We start from the raw sequence: 13,405 nt of genomic DNA on the forward strand, positions 1-13,405 counted from the left end.
AAGGAAGGGCTGGATCCAGCCAAAACGATGAAAAACCAGGACTTAGAACCACCCTTCCAGACTTGGCTTAGGTTTCCAGACACGGTGGAATTTTACCAACAGCGAGTTTCCCCAGTACTGATGGTGAGAAGCGCTACCACGTTCCACAAACGCAGAGCGAGCTACCAGATGATATCGCTGAAGGGCGGTGGCACCGCCAGGAGCGAGCCATGCGCGCTGTCGTCCCACCCCCCACCCCAGGTCCCCCCCCCCCCCGCAGCTGTGGTAATGTGACTTTGCTGGGTTCTGGCGGGCTGACCTTGAGAGTGACCTTGGCTCCCCCGCAGGCTCACCATTAACGCAGAGTGCCAGCTGCAGCTGCACAACTTCCCCATGGACGAGCACTCCTGCCCGCTGATCTTCTCCAGCTGTGAGTACCTCCACGCGAGATGCGGGTGCAGGGCTGTCTCCCCTGGGCTGCGGGTCGGCCTCTGGTGGCGGGATTCCTCACAGCCTCCCTCCCTGGACAGACAGGGGGTGGTCTTGGCCACCTGGGTGTTTGCACTCTGCACTTTATCCATGGGACCCCTGCTCCAAAAGAGGTGCTTTTTTGGTACAGCAGTGAGTGACGTAACCATTGATTTTAATATTAAAGGCTTCAGAAATTGGTGAACATGTGACATACCACATACCTTTCTGCATGTGAGCTGTCTTGTGTATTATTTGGGAGTATAAAAAATGTATTTCTGGTAATTTTGGGTTTCATGTTATTTCAAGGAAGATAATCTGTCTTCTAAATCGAAAGATTAAAAAGTTAGTTAAATCTATTTATATTTGTCTCATTGCACTGTTGTAGGGCATAATTTTCACAGTATTTCATGTTTCAATATTTTACTTATGATTGATATGATAGGTAACAAGTAATTGTTTAATAATTCTTAAAGACAATATCTAATGCATACAAGGATACTTACAAAAAGAAACATCAAATGTATTTGCTTATTTATAAAATAAGCTGTTGAAGTAGAGGTCAGTATGGAAACACATCTGTAGAATTCGTGATGGTTCATTTTAAATGTGTTGATCACAGCTCTGTCAGCATGATCATCAGAACTCACTGAGTTTCATTGGTTTTCGGCATCATTGCTGATGGATCATGACCGACACACGGGATGTCACCTGCCAGTTCGGTGGCTTCGCCTCCCTGGACATTAGTGAGAAGACAAAAGTAAAATAAGGGAGGAACAGATTTTACAGCTCATTTTAGGTTCAGAAATAAAGACAAGCTAGAAAGCAAAATTTCACTGATGTCCAAGATTGAGTGAAAATGTTTTATGTATTAGATTAGTTGAATCCATCTCCAAAAGCCGTTACATTTTCAGTCTCTGAGGTAGATGCCCAACGTCCGGGGTGAGCCACTGTGTAGAGAGTTTGGGCCCGATGTCTTTATTTGATGACTTTAAAAGTTATGGGACCATTCAAATTGTCTAGTTTCTTGTGAATCAGTTTGGTATATATGTGTATAATTTTTCCTAGTGATGTATTCACTTAACTCTTAATCAGTCCTGTTGGTGAACCCATTTGCCTACATTGATCTTTCCAATGATCGGATATGCGCTGAAGTCATCTACTGAGTTTATAATTTCATTGATTCCTTTTCATGACTGTATATTCTATCTTGTTTTTAATTCTGATTTCCACACAATTTTGACAACATCTGATTGCTTTGCCAAATTTTCAATACCATCTTCTGTTCATTTATATTTCCTGAATATTCTGATATATTTGTGGGAGCCATTTGCAGAGTTTGTTGTTTCGTTTTACTGCGTCTCATAGTAATTTGTAATTTGAGCTGTTTCCTGGACTCTCTTCCGTGGGATTTCTTTGAGGCTTACATTTAATGCAGATTCACCCAGAGTGGGTCTGCTCTGCCTCTCCTTGGTGTCTCTGTCCCTTTAAATCACAGTTCAGCCTGGGTTTCTGGGCCAAGCAGGTGGTGTGAATTGTGGCCACAGGTCTTTGTCATCTCAGGCTGTGGTTTTAAATTCTTAGGAGGCATAGTTCTTGCTTTTCTGTTCTTCCTACAGCCAAAGCTAAACAGGAACTATCCTTTAAAAAATATTTTATTTATTTTATTCTTAGAGAGAGGAAAGGAGGGAGAAAGAGCAGTAGACAAACATCAATGTGTGGTTGTCTCTCATGCGCCCCCTACTGGGGACCTGGCCCACAAACCAGGCATGTGCCCTGACCGGGAATTGAACTGGCAACCCTTTGGTTCACAGGCCAGCACTCAGTCCACTGAGCCACACAAGTGAGAGCCAAACAGGGACTGTCCTTACACTGAGAGAATCTCCTGAGTGCCCTCCCTTTCCTGTCAATGCAGCTCAGGTGTTTGTTGGCAGATGAATCAAAAAACAAAACGTGGTAAATGCACACGATGGAACACTATTCAGACTCACAAAGGAAGGAGACTGAAACACACACTACAACACAGATGAACCTAGAAGACATTATGTTAAATAAAATAAGCCAATCGCTAAAAGACGCATACTGCATGATTCTATTTACTTGAGGTACCTGGAGTAGTCAGAATAGTAGACATGGAAAGTAGGGCCAGGAACAGAGAGGAGGGTTACTGCGTCATGGGGATAGAATTAGAAAACTGTCCTGGAGACGGATGGTGGTGATGGCTGCCCCAAAAGATCAGTGTATTCATGTTACTGAACTATACACTTAAAACTGGTTAGGATGGTACCTTTATGTTATGTGTATTTTACCACAATAGAAAAATCAGGAAAAAAGTATAGTAACTGAAATAAAACATTCACCAGAGGGGATCGGCAGATCGGCATGTGAATAACAATGAATCGGCACACTTAAGTACAGGTCCATTGTTATTATCTGGTCCGAAGAAGAGAAAGATTAAGGATGGAGAAGGATCAACAGAAACTCAGAGAGTGGTGGGTCATCCCTACCCAACATGTGCTTCAGGGGAACCCCAGAAGGGGGGCAGAAAGAATAGAGTGATGTAAACTCCCCAAATTTGATGAAACACATGAATCTGCATATCCAAGAATTCAGTGGACCTAAGCAGGATAGACTCAAAGAGATCCGCATGGACATGTTACGCACCATCACAAGACAAAGAGAAAATGGCAAGAGAGAGGCAAACATGAAGGACACGTAAGTTGTCCTTAGTAAGGTTTGTAGTTAGTTCCTCATAAAAAACCCTGGAGGCCGGAAGACTGAAAGAAAAAGACTGTCTCGGAGAATTCTAATCACAGCAAGTCTACCCCTCAGAACGTAAGGAGAACAACATCTTTAGATAAACTGGAACAGAAAAGGTACAGCCAACAGAGGTGCCCGTCTTACAAGAAATACTAAAAGAGCCCTTCATGGTAAAATAAAAGTATATTGGGGGTGGAAATGGAGCTATATAAGAGCAAAGTTGGGGGGGTTTACATTCTTTCGAAATCCACTTACCATTACTCCATACTAGAAGATGTTCATTATAATACTCAGGATAAGAAAATAGCAATCAGGTATAGCAAAAGAAATGATAGGGTGCTTAACATGTTACACTATAAAATGTCTGTTTAATGCCAAAAAAGGGGAATAAAGGAAGAATAGAGGAACAAAAAAGACATAAGACATATAGAAAAAAATAGTAAAATGACAGACATAAACTCTATCTAGTCAGTAAATACATTGAATGTAAAAAGATTAGACACTCCAGTCAAAAGTCAATGACTGAGCCCTGGCTGGTGTGACTCAGTGGATTGAGCACCAGCCTGCAAACCAAAGGGTCGCCACTTCAATTCCCAGCCTGGGTTGTGGGCCAGGTCCCCAGTGGGGGGCATGTGAGAGGCAACCACACAGTGATGTTTCTCTCCCTCTTTCTCCCTCCCTTCCCTTTTCTCTGAATAAATAAATAAAATCTTAAAAACAATTGGAAAAAAATGGATGAAGTTAAACCACTATCTCGTACTATATACAAAATTAACTCAAAGTAGATGAAAGACATACATGAAGGGTGAAACCATAGAACATTTTGAAGATGCTATATGTATATCTTTGTGACCTTGAATTAGTCAATAGTTTCTTTTTTTAAGATTTTATTTATTTATCTTTAGAGGGGAAGGGAAGGAGAGAGGAAGAGAAACATCAATGTATGGTTGCCCTTCGTGCGTCCCCTGCTGGGAACTGGCCTGCAGGGAACCAGCCTGCAACCCAGGCATGTGCCCTGACTGGGAATCGAACCGCGATTATCTGGTTCGCAGGCCCGTGCTCAATCCACTGAGCTACACCAGCCAGGGCTCAATAGTTTCTTTTTTTAAAAAAAGATTTAATTCATTAATTTTTTTTTTTTAGAGAGAGAGAGAAAGACAGGGAAACATCAGTGTGTGAGAGACACATTGATCAGTTGCCTCTCAGATGCACCCAACCAGGGACCTGGCCTGCAACCCAGGCATGTGTCCTGGGCCAGGAATCAAACCAGTGACCTTCTGGTTCTCAGGGCGGCACTCAGTCCACTGAGCCACACCAGCCAGGGCCAGTGAATGGTTTCTTAGATTTGACACTAAAAGTGAAAGTAACAACATTTTCAGAAATAGTTAAATGAGACATCGCATCATAAAAATGCAAAATTTGATACTTCAAAGGTCATCATGAGTGTGAAAGAACACTCCCAGAATGGGAGGAAATATATGTAAATCATATTTCTGCCAAGAGTCTAGCATCCAGAATGTATAAATAATTCTTAGAAATCAACAAAAAAGACAAACAGCCCAATTAAAAAACAGGCAAAAAATATTTCTCCAAAGACGATGCACAAGTGTCTAAGAAGCACATGAAAAATCCCCCATATAATTAGACATTAGGGACATTCAGATAGAAACCACAATTAGACACACAAATGTCACACTCAGTAGGTTGGCTATAATTTAAAAAAATAGGCAAGAAGAGGGGGTTGGCAAAGAGGTAGAGAAATTGCAACCCTCTACGTGGCTGGTGGGAATGTAAAACGGTGCAGCTGGTGCGGGCAGTCACGTGGCAGCTCCTCCGCAAGTTAAATGGAAAGTTACTACATCGCCCAGCAATTCCATTCCAAGACACACACCGAAGGCAACTGAACACATCTGTCCACACAAAGTCTCAAACACAGTTGTTCATAGCAGCCGTGTTTACACGGCCAAATTTTGAAACAACCCAAATGTCCACGAGCTGATAGATAAACAAATTGTGGTGTAGTTAGGCAGCCGAATATCATTTTGCCTTAAATAAATGGAAGAGCCCAGTCTCTCGTGCAGAAGAATTCCATATAATTTATGTAGATAATCTTCCTTCAAGGAGACAAAGCACAGCTGCCTATCCTTACATCAAGGTGGAGCGGACTGACCTCCTGCCAAAGACCCTAGAGCGAAAGAGGGGAAAAGAGCTTTGCTAGTAGAGAAACAGCACTGCAGCCAGCAATCAAGGTCAATGTCAGCAGGAGAACATCGTGTGGAGAGGGTGCGACCTTGACGTGATGGAGTGAGACTCATCCTTCACCTCTGCAGTCTTCCTCCTAAACCCTGCTAATCCCTTCCAATCATGACAAAAGCATCGTGCAAACGCGTGTTGAGGTACATCCGGAATCCACCAGAACACCTCAGAACTGTCCATGTCAGCGGGACACAAAATGCAGCTGTCACAGCCAACGGGACATACTGGATGGCACCACGGAGTGGACAAAGAGCATTTTGAGAAAACTGACAAAACCCAGAAAAAATATGGACAGTAATTAATCACATATCAACACTGGTTATTAGTGGCACCTAATGTACCCTATTAATGTAAAATATTAATAATAGAGGAACCTAGGTGTGGTGTACTAGGAACTCCCTGCAGTATCTTTGCAAATTTTTTTTCACATTTAAATTTATTCTAACTTGAACATTTTTTTTCCTTTTTATTGAGTTTACTGGGTGATGCTGGTTAACAGAATCATACAGATTTCAGGTGCACAATCCCACAACATATGGTCTGGACACTGTAGTGTGTGTGCACTACCACAGATCTAGTCTCCATCCCTCACCATCTAACTCCTGTGTTCTGTTTTCTTTTTTTTTTTTAATTCTATTTTCATTTCTTTTTAGAGAGAGGGCAAAGGAGGGAGGGAGAGAGAGAGGGAAACATCAGTGTGTGGTTGCCTCTCACGCGCCCCCTACTGGGGACCTGGCCCAAAACCCAGGCATGCGCCCTGACTGGGAATGGAACTGGAGACCCTTTGGTTCACAGGCCCATGCTCAGTCAAGTGGGCCACACCAGCCAGGACCCCGTGTTCTGTTTTTAAAAACAAGTAGGAGGAGTCACACTGAGCTGGCATTTTAGGCCCAATTCACATACAAGACTAGACAAAGGTGCTGACAAATAAATACATCTAAGACTTAAATGAAACAATCACTTGAAAAAAATGCCCAAACAAGAAGCCTGTGGCCTCTCCCTTTACTTTAGGGAAATGACCCTTTGAATTTTTACATGGAAGCTTCCGGAGACCTGGGCCAGGAGGTCAGTGTAGTGACCTAAGCAACAAGTCACCTGTGCCCTGGTTCCTATGTATATATCAGGGCCACCTGGCGCCTCCGAACACACTGAGCCACTTCCGCAAGCTAATTGCATCTCCCAGATACCCAGCCCGGAGTCCAGGCTTTGAAATCTCATCTCATCCGCCTCACCCATTCTGTAGCTGGGAGACAGCCTTGCCATCCTGGGGTGAGGGGAAGCAGCCCTAGAAATGGAGCTTCTGACTTCTGGGAAATGCTTCTTCCGCCCGACCTAGCCAGCAGCTACCGATGCTGTCTGCCAAATGTGTCCATAAGCCTTGTCACTGCCAGCAGTTTTCACCTGTTCGTCTGAGGTTACTGCTCTCATCGTAAGTCCATTATCCACATACTTCCTGGCATCGGCTTACTAAAAGCTACATCTGCCTATGTCAGTCCTGTGCTTATTACCATTCAGACGTTTTGGTTTTTCCTCCTGGGGACTGGCACCAGCTGGAATGCTCTGCTGGAGCCCACCAGACCCCTTCCTCCATTCCCAACTTCACCTGAGCCCCCTCTCCTTTTGCTTTTGTTCTTCATTCAAAACGCAGCTCTATACGATGCTAGCCTGTGCCGTTCACGTTCTCATGTTATTGCTCACGCACTAAAGACATCTTCAGTAGTTCCTGTGCAGAGCAATTCAAGCACGAAGATCACTTATTTATGGATTTTGCTTTTGTAATCTTAATGGAATGTTTCCAACTAAAAAATAGTTTGTGCTGCACAAGCAGAAGAGCACAGACAAATGCATAAAACACAGGAGTGTGACTAGAAGGCAGGACCCTAAAGATGGCTCTAATCACATGCCAAGATGGACCTGTAGCCTTTCAGCTAGCTCTGCACCTTCCTGTCCTGTCCGTGGGGCAGAGGTGGCAAACACAGATGACAAGAGCCACATGCAGAATTTCAATGGCTGACTCTTGCTGCCATAAGAACATTTCTTTCCTTGTAAGTGTATTGCAAGAAACATGACCACAGGCTTCACAGCAGTGAACGGCAGCCAACAGGCTGCAGGAGACAATAATTAATTTCAGGCTGCAGGAGCAATAGGGCATGGTGGGGACTGCGGCAAACTGCATGCAGGTTCTGCGAGGCAGCTGCTCTTCAGGGCTGGCCACACCCTGCAGACAGGACACAGGAAAGGAGTTGCCCGATGCTTTTATCCTTTAAGCAGGAGATGAGAATTTCCACATTAGAGCTTCTGGCATTTTTTAATAGTTGGCCACAAATGTATATGACATGCATAATTAAAACATTCTGAAGGTTAATACTGGCTGATTAAAGTATGTCGATGAGCTGAATTCGACCCACAGGCGCAATCTGTATACTCATCTTCTTCTGTTTTACTTTTCTTTCAAGCTGCACAAATGTTTCCACTGAGGGTCATTTTAGTCTCTTTATTTCCAAACCTTCATTTTCTGGTTGACACTTGTCCCTTCCTCACCATCCCTCTGAGGTCAGCACTGTCCCTTAGAAGCATCAGGCAAACCATCAAGGTGTAACTTTCCATTTTCTAGCAGTCACACATTCAAAAGTTAAAAGGAAATGTGAAGTTTACTTTAACACTGTATTGTAAAACAGTCTATAAAAAGAGTACCTTGTTAGCCGTAATCAATATGAATGCCATTAATGAGATACTTTCATGACGGTTTCATCCTGTCTCCAACATCCGGCCAGCGTTTTCTGTGCTAACAGTACGCTTGAGTTGGGAGTGGCCACGTTCCCGGTGCCCAGGACCCACCCCCCCAGCACCCCCGCCATCGGGCAGTGCCCAGCTATCTTCACACCAGATGCTCACCTCCTTTAAAACTGCGTGTTTGCTGAATATGAGGAATGTCCTTGCTTTCCGTTTCCCCGAATTTCGCTCCTTCTTTATATCCATCGTGGTTTGGGGTACCCGCTCTGCATACTTGATTCTCTCAGTTCTACACTGGAAATCCAACCATGAACGTGGGCTTGCTTCGCTTAAAAATTCATGCCATTCATCGCACTCGTCACTGCTCTCCAACTGTGCCTTGTGGTCCGTCCCGTCGGGTGTTGTGTCCCCCGCACAGGAGGGCCAGCTGGGCAGCACAGAGCAGGACCACGCCTCTTCCGGGCGGGTCTCCTGCGTTCTGGACCCTGTGCTGCTGTGACCTGGGGGGAGAACCGAGCACTTTGGCCCCTGAAATGCTTCAGAGCCCGCGGGAGCTCGAAAAGCAGCGGAGACAGATGGCTTGTTTCCACCTGTCGCCTCCCACTCCCCACCCTCTGGGAGTTGGGCCCCAGGCCCATGGCTTTGGCTGGAGGGCGCCAGCCAGCTCTCTGGAAGCCCATTCACTCTGTCACTAGGTAGCAGGTGCTGCAAAGCACCAGCGGTGGCCCTGTGTTCTCTGAGGCACAAGCTCATATATGAGGCTCTGGAAGGAAACTGCTGTACTTTTTTTTTTTTTTAATCCTAAGGATACGTCTATTGACTTGAGAAAGAGAGAAATGTTGACCAGTTGCCTCTTCTGACTGGGGATTGAACCTGTAACCTTTTGGTGCACAGGACAGTGCTCAAACCAACCGAGCCACCCGGCCGGGGCTAAGTCTGTGTATTCTTGACTATCACTGTAACTTTTGTTTGTGTTGTTATTGGAAGAGGACACTGGAGCAAAAGGAGATTCTCGGGCTACAAATCTCAGATGTATTTTGCTGCCGCATGGCTGTCTGCCCCAGTAAACCGTTTAGGGCGAAAAAGCACAAAGACGAACAAACAGAAGCACATGGTGCTCTTTCTTGGTAGCACATGGGCCAGCTGTCCGAGTCCTGGAGCAATGGCCAGGGAAATGCCACTGCCATGACAGGGCGTCAGAGAGGGCTGAGCATGGTGGCTGCTGTTCAGAGTTGGAAAAGGCGATGCTCCATTCAACCTCCTCTCCATCCAGTACACTCCAAATAAACAACACGTTACTTTCATCCACACATTCTGAAGTCACCCCTCAAAGAAATGCAGACTTGGGAAAGCTCTGTAATTTCTGCTCAAGTGTTTTGTGATCCTAAAACTATTACAAGAAGGAGCGAAAGGAAGAAAGAGAGAGAGAGGAAAGAAAAGAAAGAAAGAAAGAAAGAAAGAAAGAAAGAAAGAGAGAGAGAGAGAGAGAGAGGGAGGGAGGGAGGGAGGGAGGGAAGGGAGGAAGGAAGGAAGGAAGGAAGGAAGGAAGGAAGGAAGGAAGGAAGGAAGGAAGGAAGAAAGAAAGAAAGAAAGAAAGAAAGAAAGAAAGAAAGAAAGAAAGAAAGAAAGAAAGAAAGAAAGAAAGAAAGAAAGAAAGAAAGAAAGAAAGAAAGAAACCTATTAAAAACAACCTAATGCTGTCCTAGCTGTCCTCGGTTGGAACATCATTCTGTTACCGAACAACAAGAGGTCCGAGGGAGGGGCAATAATACAATATTTGGCCCACCTAGGGATGCCAAAAACTGCTACACAACAGGGGCCCCTCCCAAGGACAAAATACTAATATCTACTGGGCTTTTCTGTCCGCCGCCAATTGGAAAGACATCTCTCAATGCGAAATTTGTGAAAAGGCAACAAAATGTTTATTTAATGCTATTCAGGCCTAACGCCTCCACTAAAATATCAAAGTCCTTTAGGGTGTACACCTACACCCACACAGCGCTCCCTTCTCCCACTGTCCCAACTCCGGGTACCGTAAATCAGGAAAAGAGCACGCATCCCTTTTTCAGGCCACTGGCACCGTCAGCTGTGTCTCCATGCAGGATCTCGAGTTAATCCAAAGTACTGTGGCACCCTCTCACAGTCCACTGGCAAGAGTTCTTTCTACCAAGTTCCAGTCAAAGTCTCTCCTGCTTTCCAGGTCACGCGGCCAAAGGGGGCACCCCAAAGCCATGTGGGCCTCTTCTACCAAAGCTGCAGGGGTTCACACTCCACCAAAAGTGCGTTGTCTTCCTTCTTCACCTGGCTGCAGGGACCTCCATTCTGGCAAAGCTGCGTGGTTTTTCCTTTCACCTGGGCAGTTCTCGCCTCATGTCCTGGAGCCCATCTTTTCCAAGCTCTCACGCTGGCACTCTCTCACTCCGGAGCACAGCCCCTAGTTTCATCTTCGGTAGCAGCCACTCCCTTCTCCCTCTGGCTCAAAACTTGGCCACAGCTATTTAACATATCTATGAAACCAGTTAAAGTTATAGATACGTTAAATAATCATTCCTGAGGTTAGTTGCAGAACTGTTGCTATGCAAAACAGCTCTGAATGGCCCTGCTCCATCCATCCGTTGAGGGCGGGGTGAGGACATCTTATGTCTCATATTATGTCTCTCCAATATTTCTATAGACTTTGAATTCTGGACACCATTCCAAATCTTTTTTTTTTTGCCCTCCCCCCTTGGCTGCACCCTGTATCAATTCCAGATGCAGAAATGTTGCAGGTTCAAGCCCCAGTCAGGGTGTGTGTGTGTCTGTGTGTGTCTCTCTCCTATATATATGGAGAGAGAGAGAGATTGGCTGGTTGATTCCCATATGCACTATATATATATATATATATATATATATATATATATATATATACCTTTCTATTCTAAAAGCAATGAAAAAAATGTCCTAGGATGAAGATTAAAAAAAACAACAACCACCTAAGGCTGAGGGAGAGAATCCAAGGAAGAAGTGACCAGAAACAGAACATCTTCCCAGGACTTGCCCTGGGACTTAGCAGGAGCAATGTGGCCACAGTGTGTAGCCCTTCTGATTGGCTTTTTCCCCTGGTCACGAGCCCCGAAGGTTCCTCCACGCCTTTTCACGCCTGTTTGAGGGCTGAATCACATGCTGCTGTCTGGCTGGGCCGCCATTGATCCACTCACCGGAGGCCACTCCTGGTGGTTTCCCAGTCTGGGCAAATTCTGAACCAACCTGCTATAAATATCCTTGTGCCGGTTGCTGTGTAAATGCCAGTTCTCGACGACTCCGGGTGAATACCAAGGGCTTGGCTGCTGGATGATGGGGCCACTGGAGTAGGTTTAGTTTCGGGACAAGCTGCCAGACCGTCTTCCACGGCTGCAGTACCAGCAGGGCTGCAGCTGATTCTCCCGGGATCCGTGCCCCTGTTTCTCTAATGTGGAGACCCATCCACAAGCCTCCTCCCTCCTACAAGCACTCCCTTGGCTTTTCCCCAAATTTGTCTTTGGTTTTGAGCAGCCGCCTAGTAGCATCTGTCCAGGGGGCGGGGTCTTTGTTCGCTTTCTAATCCTGCCTGTTGTCCCCGGCCTCCCCTGTGGGGGGTTCAGTGTTTGTCGATCTTGGAAGATCCTCAGCATCATTTCACAGTTTCACCCGTTAGTTCCTCTTCCTCTTTCTCATCCTTTTGGTGTTACAGTCCTGTCCATTTCGCATCTTTTGTGATTGCCCCGCTGTTCGTGGACGCCGCTCTCTTTCATTACAATTTCTTTCCTTCTTTCTCCTTTGCTGTAGGAGTTTCTCCTGACCTGTCTGCAAGCGCATCGATTGCTTTCTTGGCTGCATGGGATCTGCTGGTGAGCCCCGCAGAGACGTTGTCATTCTCACTGCAGCATTTTGGGTTCATAACATTTCTTCTCCATCCTTTCTGAGGGTTTCCAGCTTTCCGCTTACATAACTCAGCTGTCCCTGCCTGTTGCCTACTTTTTCCACTAGAATCCTTCACTGATTAATCGTAGGTATTTTAAACTTTTTGTCTGATAACTCCGACATCTGTGCGTGTGTGCCCCCGGGGTGGTTTTAGCTCTCCAAAGTGCCTTTTGCTTGTTCATTGCCTTTGGTTTGCCTTATCCTTTCTGTTGGAAGCCAGGCGAGTTAAGTTGGTGAGTAGGTGTCGGTAAATAGGCCTTCAGTGTGGAACTTACATTACTCTGGGGCGGGAGCTGGTCTGCACATCATGTCTGCTGTAGCCCTGGGTGCCGAAGGCTGAAACTCCCACCCGAGACCTTGTGTTTGCACCCTGTCTTGATTTGGGTTTCCTGAGGGCATCTCAGAGAGTCCGCACCTTGCAGCTCCTCAACTCTGCTCCACACTGGAACCGATTGCTTTGCGGGAGGAGCTCACTGCAATCCTACAGTTAAGTCTCAGGCATTAAGTGAGCCCTCATTGCTGGCTGTGACCATCACAGGTGTTTTTCTCCAGTGGTATTCCTCTTCCTCGCCAACCCCTCCTGCCCGCTGGGCTACAATGTTCCTAATCTATCGTATTTCACTTAAGCCCTGGTCCCTGATCACTGGGTCCCGCCCCTCAGACGAGATGGCCTAGCAGAGCCTGGAGTGGGTGCAAAGCTGCTTCCATTAAACAGGCTCTGCTGCAGCCTCTTCCGTGCTCAAGGCCTTTCTTACACCCCATGCTCCGGGTATGTTTTTTAATAGCTAATCTTTTTCCAAAATTTATTTTCATTCAATTTATTGGGGTGGCATTGGTTAATAAAATTATATAGGTTTCAAGCGTACAATTCCATGATACATCATCTGGTTATTGCATTGCTTGCCCACACACTACTTAGCCGTAAAAAAGATGAAATGCTGCCATTTGCAGCAACACGGATGGATCTTGAGGGTATTACGCTTAGGAAAGTAAGTCAGGCAGGAAAGAGGTAAGAACCATATAATATAACTCACATGTGGGATATAAAACTGAGAGCAACGAATGAACAAACAAAACAAACACACACCAGAAAAACATCTCTGAGGGTGTTTTACAATGAAGCATACCTTCTCTTGCCAGAGAAAAGAGGGATCGTTTTTACACCTTAACTTTGAAAACCTTATAGAGCTTCTGGAAGTAACGCCCAGGAACATGCTCCTCTGAGGTTGTTGGCCCCGCCCCCCAGTTTCTCAGTCTCGCGCGAGTTCAC

General features: G+C 45.6%; 1 protein-coding gene across 1 annotated transcript in view; it reads left to right on the plus strand.

Annotated features, from left to right (window-relative positions):
- Positions 1-13,405, plus strand: part of GABRG3 (gamma-aminobutyric acid type A receptor subunit gamma3) — a 362,296-nt gene that overhangs the window by 214,114 nt on the left and 134,777 nt on the right. The window contains exon 5 of the mRNA XM_037132729.2: positions 327-409. Coding sequence (XP_036988624.2) covers positions 327-409 — 83 coding nt within the window. The remainder of the gene's footprint in view (positions 1-326; positions 410-13,405) is intronic.

Source organism: Artibeus jamaicensis, unplaced genomic scaffold, assembly GCF_021234435.1.
Source record: "Artibeus jamaicensis isolate MK-2021 breed Jamaican fruit bat unplaced genomic scaffold, CSHL_Jam_final scaffold_612, whole genome shotgun sequence".
Lineage (NCBI taxonomy): Eukaryota > Metazoa > Chordata > Mammalia > Chiroptera > Phyllostomidae > Artibeus > Artibeus jamaicensis.